General features: G+C 39.5%; 1 protein-coding gene across 2 annotated transcripts in view; it reads right to left on the bottom strand.

Moving 5' to 3' along the window:
- Nucleotides 1–23,370, bottom strand: part of LOC146563995 (mannosyl-oligosaccharide 1,2-alpha-mannosidase IA) — a 195,896-nt gene that overhangs the window by 109,779 nt on the left and 62,747 nt on the right. For both annotated transcript variants that reach the window (XM_085291417.1, XM_085291418.1), the window contains exon 2: nt 5,655–5,751. In XM_085291417.1, the coding sequence (XP_085147543.1) occupies nt 5,655–5,751 (97 nt within the window). The remainder of the gene's footprint in view (nt 1–5,654; nt 5,752–23,370) is intronic.

Below are 23,370 nucleotides of genomic sequence, written 5' to 3'. Positions count from 1 at the left end.
CAGCTAATATGCATAGTTGAGTGTTTGTTTAATTATTGCATCATGTTGTTTGCATGTTGCAAATTCTCGCCGTATCAGGCCCCACTGCCAGATTCCAGTATATTTGTTTTCTTATACAACTGATGGTTTCATGGCGTGAATACAACATAAAGCAGGATGAAAACAATCTCAATATCTTCTCTCAGGTTATACAGTCTAGCAAACTGTCACCTCGCTGTCAACCTTCTGTATAGCAGCAATCTCCTTTACATGGAATGCCTTTTTTCTGACTGCCTACATCACAAAGTAAATGAAAAGAATGCAAAACACAGCTGTGACACACAGCTATTCTTATGTTAGGTTGTCCTGGCCAAGAGATCCAGCATTAACCTAGCACAGCGCCTGGAGAAAAAAGAAAATGAAAAAAGCATGCAAACGCCACAAAACTTAGCCATAACTGCATTGAATCCAACTAGCGCCATGCTTGTGCTATCATCACAATCTGACACCAAGCTATAATTTATAAGCTGCGTCTCAGCTAGCTAGAAGTGCCATTAACCTTTAGCGTCAGGTATAAATCCAGCTCCCGGGGATGAATCCGTATAAAATACAAGCTGTTTGTGCTGAATGTGTAAATGTGATGACGTGATTGTTTGTGAATATGCTACCAATAACAATTTAATAAGCTGATATCAAGGCTCACTGCTTTGAGTCTGTTTGGAGTCCCATATCTCCCAGCAGTCAGACATTGCTTAATGCAGCTTTAACACGAACAAATCATTGCAAGTTTATCATCATCTCTATCATCTCTCAAGTTTTAATATTGACAACGGTACAGTCCATTAACTTTCAGTGTCCTTGGCTGATATTCCTTCCTAATGATCCCTTACTTCACAAGTAGAGTAAGTGGATGAAGCCTTGATAACTCATCTTGAAACACGACTTGTAGTAAAAACTAACAGATCTCTGCTCCCTGCAGCATATTAATCAACAAAATCGACTAACAAAATAGGCTTTCTGCAGCAAAATATCAGCCTAATTACATTGAGAAAAGTCAATCAACTAAATTTATTACATTAAAACAGTAGAGAGTGGGGGAAAACAGTTTGGATTTATTATATTTGGAGCGCTTGTTATCTAATTTGTTCTTCTGTTTTTCACTGAATGATGCTGGCAGTTCATTGTGCTTGTGAAAATACTGGATAACACACAGTATCAACACAAAAAAGCACAGATGGAAAAAAAGATTGATTTATAATCAGTTCATCAGATAACACAGACATAACGCTGCACTCCTCTTTCTCATCGAACTCACCCTCATGAACACCCTTACAATGTAACTGCAGCCCAGCCCATGCAGCAGTATATTAATGACTAACCTCGTATTGTGGATGGATTTTCTCAGTTGTTCTCCTGACTGAAGTTTGGTCCTTTTACAGCATCCAGCCATGCGATTGCATTTGTCCCTAACCATCGGGAACCATGACGTTAACTTTTATCGAGTGGAAAAAAGTAAGAGTTCATCTATGGGCTCAAAATGTGGTCATAAATATTTTGTAATTGTAAATCAGTTTTGTATGTGTAAAAAAGATTTGTATGTGTAAAGAGAATTTGTGGGTGCGTAAAAAATATTTGTGTGTGGACTTAGCCAAAAGAAACCCTGCAAGTTACAAGTACAAATTTTGACCCTATTTTTTCTTCCTTTCATCTGATTGGTCAATGTCATGTCAATCACAAATGTAACAATCCAATCAGAGAACACATGGGTTTGGCTGTCGGAGGGGCGCTTTTTTGAACTGCAGGTCTTTGAGGGTAATACAGTTTGAAGCTGGAGGATCTCTATATAAATATCCGATAGCAGCTAGGTCCCCTAACTTTCAGCAGCTGTTGAAAGGATAAAGTTGTGGTATGTCAGTGGTTAGAAATACTATTATTACTTTAGGATTAGTTTAACACAAAGTCAGGGCTGACCCGGGACCATTGCTGTAAGTCACAGTGCGCAGCATAAAAGTCCTTTCACATCGGACATGTGCTGCTAATGCTAACTAAAAGCTAAGGATCCAGAATTTGTTGTGCTGGTTGCTGAGCTCTGTTGGTTTTTGCAGCAGCTCTACCTGTACTAGATGCACCTGCTCCTTGTCTTTTCTATCTCTGACTTTGTCCTCTACAAGAGTTTGGTTTTTTTTGCTAGTTCTTCAAATGTTCAATAAAAACATGTATGCTAATTCATAACGAAGAAAGCTTTGTAACGAAGACTGTCATTTCCAAAACACTGCCCGCCCCCCCGCGGTCCGCAGCGCTGTTGAAAAGGCTGTGGAAGTCCCTGTATTAAACATGTAGACCTGTTACACAAAAATCACCAAACTCGGACGACCAGAGACTGTTTTCCTTCATGGTGATGAAGGAAAACGCTTGGTTGGCATGTAAAAGGGCATTTATTCCCTTCAAAGACCTGCAGTTCAAAAAAAGCGCCCCTCCGACAGCCAAACCCATCTGTTCTCTGATTTTTGCACATACAAATCCTGATTTACAAGTACAAAACTGATTTACAAGTACAAAATATTTATGACCACATTTTGAGCCCATATTCATCCTCCAGCTTCACTGTGTTTATGTTATGCTAACATAGTTGTGTAGCTAGCGATCACGTAGCACATCATTATATACCAGCTAGCCCAGCTTCACTAACCCTACAAACTGCTGTTTAGTTTTCCGTCTTCATTTATGTTGGAAGTGATAGCAGAGCTGTACGTTTAAATTTTTGCTGTGGTGGTTAAGCTGCTGGATTTTTGGCTTCACGACCCTTGTTCATGGTTCGTGCACGTCGAAACAGAGCTGTACGTTAGATTTTTTTCAGAAATCCCTCAGTCAGAACATGGTATATTATTTAATCTTAAATTTTTGGGGGGAGACTTCCCGCGTACCCCTAGAGGGAGCCCACGTACCACCAGTGGTAAGCCTACCACAGTTTGAGAATGACTGAACTGGCATATGAACAGATTTTAAAACCTTATTCTTTTATAACTAATAGGTCGAGAACAAAACTTTTCTCTGATGTCTTAGCTTTAACTACAAACATTAACCAAACCGGTTGAATAAACAAATGATGGCAAAATCTGTGTTTGAATTATTTTTGGTCATTTTCATCTAAGGGTGATCCTGGATTAGTTGCTTTAAAACGTGGCTCAAGGCCTTTGCTTTAAAGTGACTCCTCTTAACCACAACCTCTCTAATACTTGTGAATCCCTACAGAAGTGAAAGAGGAAGACCTCAGGTATGGAAGACAGTACCAGCCCAAGTCTTAATAAGAGCTGATCCACCTTTTATTAAGAGCTTTATTGTGGGATTTCCCTCAGGCACAGAAGTGCGAACTGACTGATATGCTCCACTGCAGAGGACTGTAGGACCCCTCTGGATTTGGCTCCAATTAGAGGCTGTTGGGAGACTGTGACACCCCTGGCAGGTTGCGAGGTTTCCTGTGCTGAGTGAAAGCTCAAGAAAACAGTGTCAAAAGCTCACTGAGGTGCAAATAAGTGCGATGTGTTGTCGTTCTTATGACAGCTGGATTTTTTAAAAATTCATTACTTATGATTTGTTTTCAGAAGGTGTGCAGGTATAATATATTTTTATATCTGTAGAAATCCAGTTGCTTTTGTCTCATTTGAAATTCAAGTTAAACTACTGCTACCTGCAGCTTCTCAAAAGCAGCCCCATCAAAGCACAAGCAAAAGAAGAAGAGCATTATAAAGACCTCTAAATAAACTAACTGTCTTTTACAAACAGAATTTACAAATACAGATTATTGAGTGAAAAAGCTATAAGCTATAAGAATTGTTGCCCATTACATGGCTTCAATTATTATTCAGTATTGAAAGAGCTGATCAGAAGCCAACGAAGCAAAACTGTGCAAAACAACCTCTATTTCTAAGCTCGACACAAAAGATAAATATTTTATTTTAATTTTTAATTTAAAATTAAACAATGTGCCTACCGTCTGAAAGTAGGCTACAATATGAGACTAACCACCGCATGTCTAAGGCACTATTGCTTTTCTCTGAATCAGTTAATAGACAGTTACGTCAAATGTCTAATTATGGAAATATTATGGAGATATGTTACACAACATAGCACACGTCAAAAGCAAAGGATTAATAGCACTTCACTTATTTCTGTGCTTTGAGTTGGATGTCAGTTCTGGTTTAAGCAGAGCTTAAACTACTTTGTTTGGTTTTCCTCATTTAACTAGATTATCCATGTGTGCTGCCTTATTATCAAAATCCAAAATTACGAAGGACCTTGTGACTTTATGTTTCTCTTCTTGGCTTATTTAACGTCTGTCATATTTAACGTCATGAGGTGCTGGACGACATCCTGAGTACATTTGAGGGCTTGTGAATATTGATGCACTAATACAGCGGTTCCCAACCCCCACTGAGTCGTTTGGTACCGGGCCGCAATGTTCGAGTGGGAAATTTATGGTTTTCTGGGGTTTTATCTGTGTTTATCACTATTTTTTAATCTTTTCCTGTGTGTCATGAATAAATCTTCTTATTTTGGTACTGGTACTGGTTTTATTTGTTGTATTTATCCGTGACAGCTTAAAGGCCGGTCTATGAAAATATTGTCCGTGGTGCAAAAAAAATGTTGGGGACCGCTGCAATAATATATAGAGATGCAACAATTGACAGGCGAGGAACCGGAATCAGCTGATTTCCGGCTTTCTCTGCCCTAATCAGTAACCAGCTGATCAGCCTCGTGCATGTGCAACGCATACACAGCAGTAGGCCACGTGCTAACATTTAGTTAGCATGGAAAGTCTTTGTTGTGACTGAAGACACAAAGTTTGCCAAAACATTTATAACAAAAACTTAAACCAACTTCACCAATGTGAGCATGTTTTAATATTAGTTGTTAAAGTGAGAGAAAATTTATGTAACTTGGTTTAGGGGGAAGTTATATAGTTTAAATTTTTTTTTTTTTTTTTTAATTGCCAAGATGACATGTTGTATTGAAGAAAATTTGATTTTTGTTTGTGTGCGCGGTCAGTTAGTTGTTAGAAAGACATTCAGAACTGGAAAAAAAAATGGTATCAGTAAGCAACGGGACAAAAACCATCTCCAAATATACTGTGGGAACATCATGATGGGCCGGTATTGGCTTGTTATCAGGATGTCAGTGTTGTTTATCTGTTGGGTCATATTAATTTTGCTGTGGGAAAAAAAAAAAGTGTTTTCATGAAGTGTTTTTTTCTCCCCAGCACAGCACAAAAACATGGAATTAAAAAGCCAAAAATCAACTTTCAGTCAAATTGTTATTTTAGGCAGACTACTTGCTCTGAAATTCTAAATCAGTGCTAGCCTGTGAGAGTTTAAGATTGGTGTAGTTGTCCATCCGTTCCAAACTGAGAAACAGTCGGCCCTGGTCTGTTTCTAATAAAGACATTTGCAACCTTCTTATCCTTCTTTTGTCCACCCAAACACAAAACTATAGATTTTAAATTAGTTTCTGTGGCTGGTGCTTCTACTGATCACAAAATTGCCTCCCTCCCTAGTTTTAGTCTGTCTTTCACATGAAAGTCTTCCAAGAGAAAGGTCAGTGGGTCTTAAAAATAAATAAATAAATACCAAAAAACCAGGTGACCTTTCAGGCCTTCTGAGTCTCCAGCAAATACTCACCAAACATGTTGCCAATATGCCCGTTTCTCGTCAAAGGCCGCAGCTCATTCTTGCCCCAAGCATAGCGCTTGTAGTTATCCCAGGCAAACTTCATCATCTGCAAAATAAACAGAGGGCAGACAAACGGGTCAGTCGGCTGACAGCAAAGCATCGCAGCTCCAAACCCAGTCATAATTAAATTGGTATAGCTCCAGGCAAACAGAATGATAGATATTGATCAGGTCTGAATTAAGGACACGGATGCAATTATAAACACATAAACCACACTGCTAAACAATACGGTTGACATTTTCACAGCAGCTACTGTTATAAATGACAGACTGACTGGTGTCTGCAGACAAAAGTAAACCTCTTTGAGCAGCACATATTGCTGTTCAGATAGCTGTGATCTGCAAAGAAAATTCCCAATGCAATAATATAGAACAAAAAGGAGCAAGACAAAAAAGTAGAGGATTACAAGAAATGATTAAAGCGTTCTCATCCACCAGCAGCACACTAATCAACTATATTCATAGCTCTTTGTTGTAAATGTCATGTAATGACTATAGCTTTCCAGAAGTGACCAACCTCCAAGAAAACAACTTTAAACTTCTTCAAACTGCTAAAAGTCAGAAGATTACATCAAATGTTGATTTAAATATCAGTTTGAATAATATTTAAGGGGGCACAGTTGCAATACATCCGTGTGCAAGCTGAACACTCGGCCATAGAAATTTGGCAGCGTAATCTTAACATTGTCCGTATTTGCTTGAGAAAGAATTTGTAAATGCGATGAAATGAAAAATAAAAAGAAATCAGAACTGAGTCAGTAAAAATTCTCTTTTAGCCTACTTTCTTCTGAAAGTATTAATAATGAAACAAGAGTAAGAATCAAATGTGAATCACAGCATCAATTTTTACATCCTTGACTTTTTACCGAGATCAACAAAGCGATTACAAGTATCCTGAGGGGAATATGAATATATGTAGAAAATGTAACGTAAATATAGCAAAACTTCATGAGAAATAAACAAATATTGACTTAATGGTTACAATAAGAAAAGAAAAATCAGGGTTCAATGAGTCGTTTTCTGGGGTCGATGAACATCTGCACAAAATGGGATTCCATCCATTGTCCCCACATCTACACCGTAGCTGATTCAACTATTGAGATCTAGGATACTGGTTTGGTTAAAATGTGGAACTAAATCATCATGATTTAGTTCTTGTAAACTGAATTGTTGCCACCATCTGACTCGAGTGGGTAAATCTTGCAACAATGTTGCCGCTTTGTTGCAAGATTTACCCACTTTTCACAGCCTTTTATTTTATGTCTTTCTCTCCTGCAAGAACTCCACTCTCTCCCGCTGAACTGTTCAGTGAGCTAAAGCGCCCAGACCGAGCCTGCTGCCAAAGCTTCCAGTGTTTGCTGTTGATTACCAATAGATCTCCAGCTCCCACACAATGACATTGAGCTCTTCGCTAGAGACAGTCTAGCAAAGGCTCTGCAACTCTGAATGCACTCGTATGAATGGGAATCCTACATTTTAGCTCCACAATATAAATGCATCTCCAACCACTGTACTGCTAATAAACATGGATCATTTGTAGTTACAAAGGACCTCTCGATTAAGCAACGTTTCCCTTCAGTTCAGCGGCTATCATAATTGGGCATCAAAGCACCCCAAATAAAAATGTAATGTTTTTTTTTTTTATACCATCGTAAAAGAAACGCCACGATGCATGGACGGGTGCTCAGTGCAGAATGCTGGAAAATAAACTAAAAAGTAATTACAGCTCAAACTGCACAAAGTGCTTTCAGTAGTGACAGGTTCATTAAATTCATCTTCTTGTTGCACACAATACAGCAAACACAACCCAAAGCGGTCAGTATGTGCACAGATGTGGGCAGATGAGTCAGGATTTCCAAAATCCCCACCAGATGATGTCATCTCTATTATCAGTATAGTATGCTGTAAGACTTCTCTCTGAAGGTGGTTTCATATGAAGCTTTGGGAAATAAATATGAATCTGATTATTGCTGACAGGGCCTCCAGCTGAAAATCCTCTCACCCTAAAAGCTTATTATAGATACCACAAAGCATACAGAGCTCTGGCTATCCTTCACACTGGAAACAACCGCACTGCTCAAATTAGTCTTAAATTCAGGGTGGTAAGATTTGGTATCAAATGAATTATGAGCTCTATAACTATTCTGGAGCTGCGGTGCCGGTATAATTTGTTGCTTGGCATTTTAATTGCACCACATATTGAATGACTATGCAGTGAAAACCTTTCGTAGATCAGTAAAGGGTCATCACTGTTGTTTCTCCTTACTTCAGACCTGGCATTAAATCTGACAAAGCAGCATTTTTTAAACAGCGCCTTTTCCCATTTACACAAATGAATACCGACAATGAAAGCAGCAGCAATCGCTCAGAATGTGGAAAAACAAGCACCCAATATGATTAAGGGAAATAGAAGCAATGAATCTTACGCTGGAAATATGTTCACGAAGGTAATCATTTTCTCCAGTAAATGTTTAAAGAACAAAAATAGCCAGAGCCAGCCTCGCTGCGTCTCGACAGAACGCTCTGCCTCACAGAATGAAAACCAGGAAATGTCTCAAGTTTTATTTGAAACTTACTCCATCTTTTATAATGTCAGCCTGTCTCACTCCTCTGGTGGATTTAAAAGCCAAAGCACAAAAGAAATAGGAAAAAGTGCACAAAATGCAGGATTTGGTAAATGTTAAAACTCCTCGTCCTTCTCCGTTTCTTTTTGAAGGATGTTACAGACGATATGCCACAGCATTAAAAAAATTTTTTAAATGGCATGATGGAAGTTGGAGTTTATAATCATCAAATAAATGTTAAGAAAAGCAAAAGAAGTAAAATGGCAGCATTAATCAGCAACAGATTGACTTCAGAGTATGCTAAAATAGAGGATTTCATTCTTAAACGGTACTATTTAATAGGTAGATGAAAATCAAATGCACTGGTGAATACAAAAACATCAGTGTTAAAATCCTTTCCACTTCAAGTAATTTCAAGTTATGTGTGCATGTAACTGCAGCCAGTACTTGCTATTGAAGCTCACATCTGTGTTGCTGTATTGCTTTGCAGGGGTCACAGCGTGGGAAGATCGAGGTCACACAGCTATACGACTGTTGGTGTACAGACACACGACACATCGACACACCATCGTGACGCAATCTGCACCGGTCAATATTTGCTGCAGCAGCAGCCCAGCATGCTACCCCCAAAGCTGCTTATTCAAGAGGGCAAATGGATGAATGATCCATTTCCACGGGCACACAGAGAAGACACAGACGTGATCTGACAGCGCTCCGACTGTTCTTTGGTTGAACTAATTGGCTTGTTGTTGGGAGAGGCGATCCACGAGCGGGCCAGTGATTAAAACAAACCAGGACCGTAGGTCAAAAGCTGGTCACATGGTGATATATTGCTGATCACATGGCCGAGATGGGTATATGTGATCCAGATCATATCCAAGTATTCATTTCCCTTCCTGCTACATTTTTTAAAAATGCAATACTGTTTTTTTTGGCTAAAAAGAAATTAAATCTAGTTAATGTCAGCCCAGAGGATTAGAACCACCTAGACTATAAAAACATAGTGGATATCCAGATGTGGTTTTATAGAGTTGCTCATCAATCTCCCTTACACTACAGGAGTGTACAGTTAAGTCAGTAAAATCCTCGACTGCAGGGACCCCAAACTGATCAGCATCAATCAGAGCAATAGCAAGGATATCTAAAGCCACAAAAATGGGGAAAGGAATGAAACAGGATCTTAAACATTTGCTGTGGCAAGATTAAAAGAAGTGAGTCATTTTAGGGATAAATCCATAAAAAGCTTGACATGAATTTTAATGAAAAATTACATTTTTAAGGTTGCAAAATACAAAAGACAAAACATTTGTCATCTCGAGGTGTATATCAGACTCTGTTAGTGGTGTAATCCGTATAAACTGAACAGTTATGCATCAGCTTCACACAAAAGATGAATGGCTGGTTATATCATTTAGAACAATTTTGCTGAATGTGTAGATGTGCTTTTTGTACACTCAAAGGATGATACGCTTTGGGGTTCCTGCATCTGTTCAATCCACATCTGCTGCTTATATTAATGTACAAACAGAATGTATCAGAAGGTGCATAATCGCACACTGCCGGTGACTAAGAGGGGGCTGATATGCAAATCTGTGAGTCATGTGTGAGAAGTCATGAAAGAACAAGTGGAAAAGGGACTTCAATGGGTTGTTGTTAGCAAGAGGTTGAGGATCTAAAGCCGACAGCTGGTTGGTCACTTTTTGTGAGTTCAAACCATTTTGTTATATTTGGACATACAATAACTGGCAGCCACAAAAGAGCTTTTACGGGCCATTTTATACCCGTGATTAGAACTTCAAAAGATGATTTAGAGTAAGGAAGCATCTGGCAGAGACAATCTGAGCTGGGGTTTCTCTGACGGGAAAAAAGAAGAAGAACAAGTAGAAGAAAAAAGCAGCTTCTAAAGCAAAACCACTGCTACAATGAAAGAGACCGTATAACGAGAGTGTGCCAGAGGGGTAGGTCTGAATCGGAAGTTTTGATGAAGTGATAAGTCCTCTGAACGGTAGGGCTGAGCATATATTTTAATAATGTGACCCACGGCATTCCACAGCAAATGCAAACACAATTCAATTACTCAGCAAGAGGGGGTTCCCATATGGTTATTCCCAAACAATATAAATCTGCAGTTTTCCCCTCACAACTCATCATAATTTAGAGTCGATGGCGTCCATCTGCTGCTTCCACTGTTTGGTGTTGCATAAGAACCACAGGATGACATAATGCTCTGTGTTTTCTCTGTTAGGCACTTATGAATATGTTCCACTATGTTATAGTCTTTGGTTTGAAGTAGAGAGGGACTCATTTCTCATTTCCCATTCCATATTTGATTCACTGTTCAAAGTAACACTTATTTATCTAAAACAGGGTCTTTTGCAACCTCTCAGTTCAACCACTGTCTGAAACAAGATGTTTAAGTTCTTTACTCCTTCATTTTGAGCCAACTTACGTTTCATTGGATGCTCACAGAAGATTGGCAAGTGGGCGGGGCTTCTTTGTGCCTGAGACCATGTCATGAATCAGGACACTTTATTAATCCCAGAGGTAATTATGTGGTCACAGTTGCTAAAGAGAGTAAGTTGTAACAAATCAACACACCAATTAAATAATTTACAACATTTACAAAATATTTTAAAAAAAAAATAGCTCAAATAATAAAAATCCCAGTATATAACACAAAATTTTAAATAGACAAAGCTGAAATTGAGATGCTCCTCTTATCATTTTGTTATTTTCTCAGCTCACCTTGGAACGGTTTGCAGCCGAGTGTGAAGCGGTGGGAATGAGAATCAGCACCTCCAAATCTGAGGCCATGGTCCTCAGCCGGAAAAGGGTGGAGTGCCCACTCCGGGTCAGGGACGAGTTCCTGCCCCAAGTGGAGGAGTTCAAGTATCTCGGAGTCTTGTTCACGAGTGATGGGAGAAGGGAGCGGGAGATCGACAGATGGATTGGTTCAGCGGCTGCGGCGATGCGGACGCTGTACTGGTCTGTTGTGGTGAAGAGAGAGCTGAGTGTATAAGCGAAGCTCTCAATTTACCAGTCGATCTATGCCCCTACCCTCACCTATGGTCACGAGCTGTCGGTAGTGACCGAAAGAACGAGATCGCGAATACAAGCGGCGGAAATGGGCTTCCTCCGAAGGGTGGCTGGCCTCTCCCTTAGAGATAGGGTGAAAAGTTCGGCTATTCGGGAGGGGCTCAGAGGAGAGATTATCTCTCTCGGCTGGCCTGGGAATGCCTTGTTGTTCCCCCGGTCACCTCCTCCTAAGCTGGAGGAGGTGGCTGGGGAGAGGGAGGTCTGGGCTTCTCTGTTTGGGCTGAATAAATGGATGAAAATGGATGGATGGATATTTTCTCTGTAGAGGTTGTGTAGATGTTACAGGTGTGAAGATCCCTTTTTGTGCTGATATTGAAGCCAGCAGAGGTCTGGGAATCTGCAGCAGTGAGCAGAGCACAGCACTCTGCAACCTCTCTAACTTTATGCGCTGTACTGCTTTGTGGCTGAGGTGCTGTGGTTTCTAAATCGTTCCATGTTGCAATAAGACCACTTACAGTTGATTGTGGAATATCTAGAAGGGAAAAAGCTTCACAAACTGATTTGCTGCAATAGTGGCATCCCATTACAGCACCACACTCGTATTCAGCGAGCTCTTTCCAACAACCCATTATTTCACAAATGTTTGTAAAGGGGCCGCCTGGCTAGGTGCCTGATTTTATACACCTGTGGCAATGGCAACTGTATTTATATATCACATTTCGTTATACTTAATGGGACTGAAAACATGTAATTTCAAAGATTAAAAGGCTCAATATTTTTTTTATCAACATAGTGTCTCTGCTCTTATTGAGCAAGGAAAAATAATAAGTAACTGAATTTTTTTAGTCCACTCTGTCAGACTGGAACAAGCTGCGCTCACTTGGCACTGCACCCCAATACTGGCAACCAACTGCTGCGCTGGCTACAACATGCAGGCTTTTATGCATGTGTTTATCTTACCGATTGGATTTTACAACATCTAAAGATGACAGACTGCCTTTTATTTCTGTCCTCCTCTCAAAAACACCGGATGTTACAAGATTCATCACAGCTATGAATAGAGCAGGGCGATATGAGATTTTTTCATATCACGATATGTTTTTTTCATTTCAGGCGATAACGATATCTATCACGATATAAGCCAAATAACTATATTTGTAAGATTTAAATGTGCCGTTGCTCACAAGTAAAATGTGAAATAATCAGCAGCTTGTTTTTATTTAAATATTTATTTCCCATAATAAGTTCAACAGGGTAGATGTACTTAAGGAACATGAGACTTTTTCAGATAAATAAAGGCAAATATTGCAAACTACACAAAAGGCAGCCGCTAAAGCGTTTAAGTTTCAAAATAGAACAAACGAAACAGACTAAACTGTCAATTCCACTTAGAAACAAAATATTAATTCTAAAAATAAATCTTAGTTTGTTTTACAGAAGAACAGACAAAACTGACTAACTTTTGTCAATATCAAATAAACTGAGAACTAAAAGGAAATTCTCAATCTCTCCTTGTTGTATAGCTTAGCTTTTCAAACAGTTTTAACAGTTACTTTAGTCTGACAAAAGCCGAATGACGAATTAGCGCTTCCAGTCAGAGACTGAGGCTACGTCCACACGTACACGGGTATTTTTGAAAACGGAGATTTTCCGTTTTCGTTTTAAAAAATAATCCCGTCCACACATAAAGGCAGAAATGAAGGAAAACGCTGCTATGAACATGCCAAAGCAGCAGGTGGCGCTAGATTCCTAACCGTGCAGAAATGTTGGCCAATCAGAAGTCTAGAAGCCTCGGTGGGAAAAAGTAAACAAAGCTGGGGCATAGAAGCAGAACAGAGTCGTATGTGTGGAGGGACAGTAACTGTGTGTATATGTAAGCATTTAAACACTGCAGAGAGTAGAATTAACAGTAACAGTATTGTAGAAATTCATTTCACCGAAACAATAACGTGGCGCACAGTGTGACGCATGCACCAGTTTATTGTATTTCCAGACTTGCTTTAGGCACATTTGTGCACGCTACTCTGTTTTTGTCAGACTTGAAATAGCCGAAATACCTTCACACTACGGAACTTCTATGGCTCTTCCGTTCGACAATCTCTCCGGCATTGGAACCATCATCTGTTTTCTCTTCGGTCACGCTCGGTTGATTTTTCTAGTCGGCACACTCATTTCCTCCATTACGCGCTGGCTCCATTACCCGCTGGCTGTTTCCCAAACAAACACACGTGCGGCTTGGCACTTGTGCTGTACGTAACAAGTCACGCGACGTGACGCTGCGGCTGTGATTGGTTCGGCTCTGCGCTGCTTAATTTGGATTGGCTGACCTTTTTTTTTTTTTTTTAAGAGGACAAGAGCGGCGAGGTCTATCGCGATAGCTTAATTTCTCTATCGAGTAAAAGTTATATCGCGATACATATCGTTATCGTTCTATCGCCCAGCTCTAGCTATGAACATCATCTCCAAACACAAAGCAAGCATAACTCACCCACCAGAAGAAGAGCTCATAACACACCGTTATGGAATCATTTCAGGAAACATAATAAGGGTTATGACTTCATGTTGCGGAGTTGCACATAATGATGTTATTTTTAGTAATTATTTGTAACAATCAGTCAGGAGCTGTCACAGTGAAACCTTTTGTCCTATCACAGCATTTGGACTAATTTTATTCTAAATGTCTGATCAGTTTACCAAAACCAAAAACATGTCTCCTCAGTCTTATTAATCAGTATCTGTAGTAGTTATTACAGCATCATAATTAGCACATCAACGTTTAGCATAAAGAGTGTAACTTCTGTACATGAGTAGGAAAGAAAACATGGCAACTGGTTAATAATAATAACTATTTTTGGGTGTTATCATTGTATTGTTATTACTTTATAAACAAGGATGACCAAAAAAAATAGATATAGCACAATTATTAAATAACATTTAAGCTGAAGATAACCTTATTGGTTGACTGTAAACAACTGAGCTTTGATTCAGTGGCCCAGAGCCAAGAGATATACAATGATAAGCGGCTTGTAGTTTATTCTAGACAACTATTTAGAGCAGGTCTTCATTTATGGGGACAGAAACGGTTCTTGCACACCATGACATCACCACCATCTATAGCAGTGCTGTGGGGATTAAGAAAACATTTGAGAAATATCTTATACCCCCCGAAAAATACATGAAAAAGATGTTACTTTGGATTCATGTGTCACATGTCATCCATATTTGTTTTTTTCCCCACATACTATAAAACTATGAAATTTCATCAGCCTGATTTTAAGCTCAATTAAGTCCTCAAAGCAACTAAAGCCCATTTTTTCAGACATTTATTGCTTCATCAATCTGTAACGTCATTCTGTCATTCACATAAAGGTCACTTTCAGATTAATGTTCCCCACAGCTTCATCCATGACACAGACAGAGAGAGCTTTATCCGGGAAAGAAGGAGACAGAGCTACATGACTTGTATTTTTGTTACGTTTGAGTAAATCTAAAATAGCAGTAAGTGGTTCATTTTATATGCTGTACTATCGCTAATCTGGTCCCCCTCTGTAATGGGATTTTTTCATTGTACTACAGTGCATATCCAGCAATGACCTGGCATAAGAAACTATAGTAAAGGCAGAAAAATACATGCAAAACAGCAGCAGGTAACGGTTACAGAAGGACCAGTATTTTGATGTTCACAGGTCGATTATACAGTAAACGAGCCAGTGGTATGCTTCTATACTGTTTTAGTGAAACTGCCAACCCCCCGTATACCTGTATGCTCTGTGTATTCCTTTTGTGGGGGGGGGAAAATAAAAAAATACACAAATCATGTTGACTTGTTTATCGCTTCCTCAGATAAACAACTTGGATTATTTCAGACTACACGGACAAGAGCCTGCTCTCATAAATAAACATGAAGCGCGCCTCAAAATGCTCTTGACACCTTTCCCGACCTGCCTGTTTTGTAATGCAGTTGTTATATTTGGTTCCACAAGCGAGGCATCCCTCTAATCTGAGGAGGCTTTCATTGGAAAACGGATAATAAATCACCCCGGCACCCTGGCATGATAGCCTCGAGTCACTGCTGCGTTAACGAGGTGCTGTGTCATCACCTGAAACCAGCTGCACCTTTGGCAGGAAAAACACAGAATCAGCTTCCTCCCATTGTTTCTGCCTTAAACTTCCCACCTAAACTTGAATACCTTTCCCTCTCGAATTTCCTCTTGCCTCTCGTATTAGACCTGCTCTGGAGCAGAGCCATTTCCTGCCTATTAAATCCACATTTATTGTGAGCGGTGACACAGCCTTCTTGGTCTCTGAAGGCCAGTGAGGCCACCCTGAGTCAGCACAACACTCTGGTCAATTACAAGCAAGTCCCAAAACAAAAGCCACAGTCGGACAACCAGGACGAACTGAGCTGTAGATCATTCATGCGTGGAATTAATGAATGTCTGGGATCAACATCAGCCAACCATCCCCATTACAGATATTGTTTAAATTGGGGGATAATACTGCAAGCGGAGCAGAAAAGATGCTTCAGAGTATAAGCTTTTTTTTTAGTTTTTTTTTTTTATTAAAAGTCAGAGTTGTATTGGGGGTTTTTTCCCCCAGAGAAGCTACAAAATACTGAAAGTTAAATAACTGTAAAGCCAAAACAGATTTCTGATTAGAATGTGTCCACATAGTGTTTGTAATTAGCATCAATTGGTACACTCAGAGACACTTACACCCAGCTGCAAGGAACATTATTTAAGCATGCAAGTGTTACAACTGATGGGGACACCTGGATTCAAGCTCCAAGCTTGAGATCTGCCTTTTCAGATACTAACCAGAAAATAATCTTTCAGGATTTTTGTCTGATGTGAAATTCATCACGCCAGCTACCACAATAAAATAAAAAAATAAAAAATAAAAAAGTATCCCTCTTTCTTTGGCAGGTGTCCACACTGCTCTCTCCAGCACAGATCATTAGGAGAGATCCTTAGCGTGTGCCAAACTGTCTCCTGAGCGTCCACCACTAGTGGATTGAGCGTTTCGGTGCACCATGAAAGATTTATGCCAGAAAAGAGAGAAGTGCCACAAGGACCCTATTAAAGTGTCTGGACTCTGGTGTTGAATTGTTGGGGAGGTAAACCTGAACTGTTAATGTGCTAAAATAGCCCCAGTAGAGTCTACTTGTTTTCTATAAAGGGAAATATGACAGCAGAGTTGGAAAAAAGATATAAATAAGGCTTAAAAACTAGATTCAATTTCAGCTTCAAGCTCAAATAAAAGGCTAAATCTTGTATGAGCCCTGAAACGACTCCTGGCAGTCTATATCAGCTTTAGAAGTTATAGAGGGCAAAAGCAACCCTCCAACATTCATAAAGGCAACAAAGTTAGAATTGAAGCCTAACCACATAATGCTGTCTCTCTATGTATTCTTTAAAATACTGCAGGGTCTTTACCTTGTTCTATAAAACCTCTTGACGTGCCAGTTATGAAAGTGATTTTGCACCATGCAAATAAACCTGAATTGAATTGCACTGAATTGCTGCAAAGGATTAAAACTGGCAGGGGCACACCTGCAGAAATGGAAATTAGAAATATTTTATGTAGACAAAACCCAGACTAAAAAAAAAATGGACATAGTATCTGTAAAATCACTGACCTGTTTCTGAGGTGACTCCAGGTGAGCTATTTCTTTATAGATCAGTCACTGCAGCAATACGATGCAAAACTGAGCACAATGTGTGTAAAACTGTTCAGGCAGAGGCACCAAAGCAAGGCTCAACATCATTTCCCTCGTTAGCCACTGCAACTAGTATAAACACGTAGCATACACAGAGAAGTTTGGGTTGTTTCAAGCACTGCAGAACAGTTAAAGTGTGCTTTTCCAAGCCAGCATCTAATGACCATCACAGGAACTAAAGCTTAAGAGTCTGCAGTTCCCACAGCTCACAGGAACATATCGGAGCTTAATTGTTGCTACTCACTCTCTTTGCTTTCACCACAGCAGTTTCACCATCATCAATAACGCTGCCTGCCAGGCACCAGATGAACGGGGTTGGTGACTAGCTGGTTTATCAGCTTTAGTTAGAGATGAAGTGGAAACGAAAACCTTAGCTAGAGGGAGAATGAATATCAGACTATTTGTTAGGCCTCCTGCACATCTCGCAGTGTTGCTCGTGGCTTACCAAGCCTGCTTTCCGAACATAATTACAAGCCCAAAGAGAAAACAACGCATAATTAGTCCTTTGCTTTACAACAATTCGATGCAAACGTTACATTCGCTATTAGATAAACATCTCTCGACTCTCGATTCAGAGCTTCAGTGGCGCGCATTGTTTAGAATACGCAACATTGTTGAAACACTGGATTAAAGCTTGTGTTCAAGGAGCTGCTCTTTCTTTATGCATTCAGAGCCCTACTTTCCAAAGTAATGTTTGTTTGCACAGGAGCCTCCAGTCAAACCGTTTTCCTTCCTTTCAGTTACTGGGGATCACCGAGCCAGCCCAATCAATAGACCTTGCCAGAGAAGGTGATGGAATCTGAACAAGTGGAGAGCAGAGGGGATTCAAAACTTAGTGGAGTAACAGAAACTTTTCCAAAGAAGTACTTTATGCCCCCGAATCCCTCAGAAAACCCTAACTGACTGACTATCATCCACTTTTACACTTCTTGCTGACAGCAGCTCTCTCCTCAGAAACAAGCCAGTGATGAAATTGCAGGGATGCTACAGAAAATGATGGGTTGGTGAAAGTAAATATAAACCATTACAGAGCTTTTACAGTATTATTAGAAAGAGTAAGGTAAAAGGTAGAGGAACAGCAGAAAGCAGAAGTGAAAGAAGGACCGACAGAAGTAATTTTTCGCCGACATATTGATTATTTGAGTGAGCTGCCTGGGGATAGTGTTCAACCTGGAAACGCTTGGACTTGTTTCTTGCGTGGATCGTGATTTTGAAACAAATTTTCAATGTCCTGCTGTAGAAATCTTGAAATGAGGCCACAAACTTTGGGATGTATAGCATTCTAAAAGCGAGACAGTTAATAATATCCAGATGAAATGCATATATTATTTCAGCTGGATATGTAGTGCAGGTTTTGCAATCACTCAGAGTGAAGAGTGTGTTAGATTGAGATAACATGGACTTCACTGAGCAGTCAAAACTTCTGTCCTTTGCTTCAAAATAACTGGGAGTGGTGATGATGGTCGGGCAGTACAGATCATTTTCTGCTGGGTTGACCATCGTGATAGTTTGTGGCACTGGATTTGCTCCACGCTTATAGTGATCCAGAGACCATAAAATGTAGACAATGTGATCTAGTTGGTAGATGTCACACAGCTCCACAAAACACAAACTTCCACCATGAAAATCTTTCATAGAAAACTTTGAGCTGTACACGTTTTACTTTTAATTGCTACATTTTGCAAAAGTGGCACAAATTTACTCACAGAGCAAACCATTAACAACGTGTCACAAGTGTGCGTCCGGGTAACAAGCTGAAAGAAATGTTCGCAAATGCATTCACTAATGGCTCTTCAATATGTGTGAACACTATACAGACCCATTACTATATGCAGGCAGCTTTGAAATACGTTCCTTTCCCCATACGATTCTTCAAACAGACACACGACTTTGAACTCGGATGTCATGAGGATATCGGCTTCACCGCTGCATCTTAAAACTGTGACTTCTCAGGAAAGAAAAAAATATATATTTGGGTACCAAATGTTGATAGTAGTGAATTAGTTTGCATATATCCTGATAAAAAAAAAAAAAAAATTGTATTTCCTCAGAAAAGATCAATGAAACCAATATTATTGATTACATTTGTGCTGATAGGACTCAATATGCACTCAAAAGTTTGCGCTGTGGCTTTACTGGATTAATATGGTACAAGTCCACCACATGAAACTGATGAGAAATGAGATCCTTTACTTGTGCATAATATTTTCTCCAAAACATCTGTCGGATTATCATTTTCTGAGTACAAACAGAAATGCCCAACTGCCCCTTAAGCAAATCATCGATCATAAAGGAAGCACTTAGTTAAACGGATAAAATTGCAATGCTCAGCCTCCATTAGCATGACAAGACAGACCTCCTAACTTTTAATTCAGTAACTCAACTTGCATGCCACATGTATAGATAAGCAGAAAAACCTCTTTTGAGGAATCCTTCTTTAATTTATCATCACTTTCAGTCACCAGTAATTCAAAATGCAATAAGTATTTTCGGTATGCTACGAACGCAGGATGAAGAATGTTATATATTCTGTTTCTTTGCCTTTGAGGTAGAGCTGGGCGATATGAGATTTTTTCATATCACGATATGTTTTTTTCATTTCAGGCGATAACGATATCTATCACGATATAAGCCAAATAACTATATTTGTAAGATTTAAATGTGCCGTTGCTCACAAGTAAAATGTGAAATAATCAGCAGCTTGTTTTTATTTAAATATTTATTTCCCATAATAAGTTCAACAGGGTAGATGTACTTAAGGAACATGAGACTTTTTCAGATAAATAAAGGCAAATATTGCAAACTACACAAAAGGCAGCCGCTAAAGCGTTTAAGTTTCAAAATAGAACAAACGAAACAGACTAAATTGTCAATTCCACTTAGAAACAAAATATTAATTCTAAAAATAAATCTTAGTTTGTTTTACAGAAGAACAGACAAAACTGACTAACCTTTGTCAATATCAAATAAACTGAGAACTAAAAGGAAATTCTCAATCTCTCCTTGTTGTATAGCTTAGCTTTTCAAACAGTTTTAACAGTTACTTTAGTCTGACAAAAGCCAAATGACGAATTAGCGCTTCCAGTCAGAGACTGAGGCTACGTCCACACGTACACGGGTATTTTTGAAAACGGAGATTTTCCGTTTTCGTTTTAAAAAAGAATCCCGTCCACACATAAAGGCAGAAATGAAGGAAAACGCTGCTATGAACATGCCAAAGCAGCAGGTGGCGCTAGATTCCTAACCGTGCAGAAATGTTGGCCAATCAGAAGTCTAGAAGCCTCGGTGGGAAAAAGTAAACAAAGCTGGGGCATAGAAGCAGAACAGAGTCGTATGTGTGGAGGGACAGTAACTGTGTGTATATGTAAGCATTTAAACACTGCAGAGAGTAGAATTAACAGTAACAGTATTGTAGAAATTCATTTCACCGAAACAATAACGTGGCGCACAGTGTGACGCATGCACCAGTTTATTGTATTTCCAGACTTGCTTTCGGCACAATTTACAGTGCACGCTACTCTGTTTTTGTCAGACTTGAAATAGCCGAAATACCTTCACACTACGGAACTTCTATGGCTCTTCCGTTCGACAATCTCTCCGGCATTGGAACCATCATCTGTTTTCTCCGGTCACGCTCGGTTGATTTTTCTAGTCGGCACACTCATTTCCTCCATTACGCGCTGGCTCCATTACCCGCTGGCTGTTTCCCAAACAAACACACGTGCGGCTTGTGCTGTACGTAACAAGTCACGCGACGTGACGCTGCGGCTGTGATTGGTTCGGCTCTGCGCTGCTTAATTTGGATTGGCTGACCTTTTTTTTTTTTTAAGAGGACAAGAGCTGCGAGGTCTATCGCGATAGCTTAATTTCTCTATCGAGTAAAAGTTATATCGCGATACATATCGTTATCGTTCTATCGCCCAGCTCTACTTTGAGGTAGCGAGGAGACATCAGTCACCTTGCTAGAACTGTTTGACAGCCCTATTCTCTCACTTTAATGAAATCCCAACGCAGGAAAAAAAAAAACCCAATTTCAATGCTCAGACAATAAACCCTCCACTTCCTTATCCTCTGGCACATTCACACACAGCAGAGCATCTCACTGCTTACACCCACATCCACTAAATCCCCCAAATATCATCTTCAATTAAAAACAATGGGAGCCTAAGCCTTTGAGCGGATCATGACTATATTAACACGTCAATACTTCTCTTTGGAATTTTTGAGCAGCACAGAGTGGCGTCCGGCCTGCTGACATCCAGCGATAGACGGATAAATATTCATTGAATATGTTACTTGAGATTTAGCTAAAATCAGAGCAACTGTTGCTGACTGTATCTGTAACAGGTCTTCACTTAAGGAGCGATAATAATAATTTATGAGGTTGTAATATACACTACAGTACAAAGCTGCACTTTGCATGCTAATGACCATAGCAAAATGACATAAAGAGAAATAATCACATGCAAAACTCTCTAGCATCTTTCCAGAGCCGTGAATCATTTCCTGCATCTTAAAATTGTTCTTAGGATTTTATCATATCCAAATCCTTTCAAATCCACTATTGAATGTCAGTACATTTAGCTTTTATGTGCCAGTTTTTAACATGAGCAGCCTGATTCAGCTTGCCATGGCCAACACTGAAAATTTTCTTCAGATTATAGATGAATTGAGTCCCAGTATAGTGATTATTAACCCTTCCAAGAATGGCTTGATCCATAACCAGTTAGACGAACACTCACAGGCGCGGGCATCCGATTGTCTGGCCGATACATCTGATGCTCATTCAGTTTTTCTTTTTTCTTTTCTTTTTTTTTTTATTGCCTGTGCCATCTATAAGTGAGAAGTAACATTTGTCTCTTATGTTTTTATTATAGTTCCCAATACAAAATAAGGAAAAGAGATAAAAGGTCTTTTATAGGGATTCAAAACAGAACTGGTTGTGTCAAATCTGTATTTTTTTTGTGCGATTCAAACTGATAGGGTTTGTTCGTATTGACTTGCATTTTTCCACCAATCATAGAAAAAGCTGAGCACCTTGAGCTCTGTGGGATTAAGACTGCTGCCTCAAAATTTCATGATAATATATACAAGATTATATAACGTGACCTGGACAAGTAGCAGATAATGGATGAATATTAATGATTTTTTTAATCATTAAAAAAAATGCACTGATTATTATTATTTTTAAAAAGAACAGACACACACACACAAACTATGGAAAATAATCCAAATCCTGGATACTTGAGAAATGTTTCAGTTTCATCTTTATTTACAGTCTGTGTCTCGTGTGTTATTTAACCAAAACAGCATGCTGTGACATGACTGCAAATTGCATCAATGGTTTAATGTAAAAGCATTAAAGCCCTTTGTAAAGCCACAGACGAAGGGATTACTGACTACTTTCATCCAGGGTATATTTTCTTATAACGCAAGCCTGGAGGGGGAATAAAAGATTTAGACCGCGAGACATTATAGTGTCTGTACAGAAAAGGTCAAGAACTCACTCAGACATTTTGAAACGCTCTAAAGCTGCAGGCTAAAGGCCATGTTATTGGTATGACGGAAACACTTGTGTGCCAAGATATCGATCCACTCCAAATGCATTAACGAGCCAGGTCTTACTATTCTTTAATGTTATGCAACATGATGTCCAGGGCTATAAGAGCAGAGAGTTCAGAGTCAGAGGCTACAAGCAGTTCAGGTGAAAAACTACACAAATATTAACAGTTAAAAAGGAGGGAGGAAAAAACATCAACTGAAGGTGACCCTGTAATATAATATACTGTAAACACAGATGTGAAACCATAGGATTAGTCTTTCTTCCTTAGTGTGAAATCCGCACCTCAAGAAACACTAATCGTATCGCCTCCTGGCCTCTCAGATAACAACTATTACACAGCTGCAGAAGTCACAGAGGAAGATGGTGTTGAGAGATGGGGTGACAAAGGTTGTGGGATACAAGTGCTGCCTGATTCTCGAGTGCAGCAGTGCGTTCTGCGCCATCTCTTGATATGGCTCTGTTTGAAGATGGAGGGTGAGTAAACAAGTGTACACGGATGGTGTCATTTCAGAGGTATGAGAGGCAAAGGCTGAACACCTGAGGGGAGGAACAAGGTGAAGACAGACGTGGAGTCCATAAAAGGTCAGGCTTGAAAAATCTGAGCAGTCATTACTGATGATTTAAAGGGACACGCTATCATAAAAAGAGGTTAAGCAAAGATGGGGAAATGGCGAATATGAGTAGGTCTGTAGTGTCAAAATTAAACCAGTATGAAACAAGCACAACTAAAATTTTAACCATAAAATAAATAAATAAAAATATCAGCTGGTACTAGTGCCTACAG

The sequence above is a fragment of the Mchenga conophoros genome, linkage group LG11 (genome assembly GCF_057382185.1).
Source record: "Mchenga conophoros isolate Kocher_MC1m ecotype Shallow Benthic linkage group LG11, M_conophoros_male_GT1.1, whole genome shotgun sequence".
In the NCBI taxonomy this organism is placed as follows: Eukaryota; Metazoa; Chordata; class Actinopteri; order Cichliformes; family Cichlidae; genus Mchenga; species Mchenga conophoros.
Note: the sequence above shows the minus strand (reverse complement) of the source record. Positions and strands in the feature narration are given on the sequence as shown.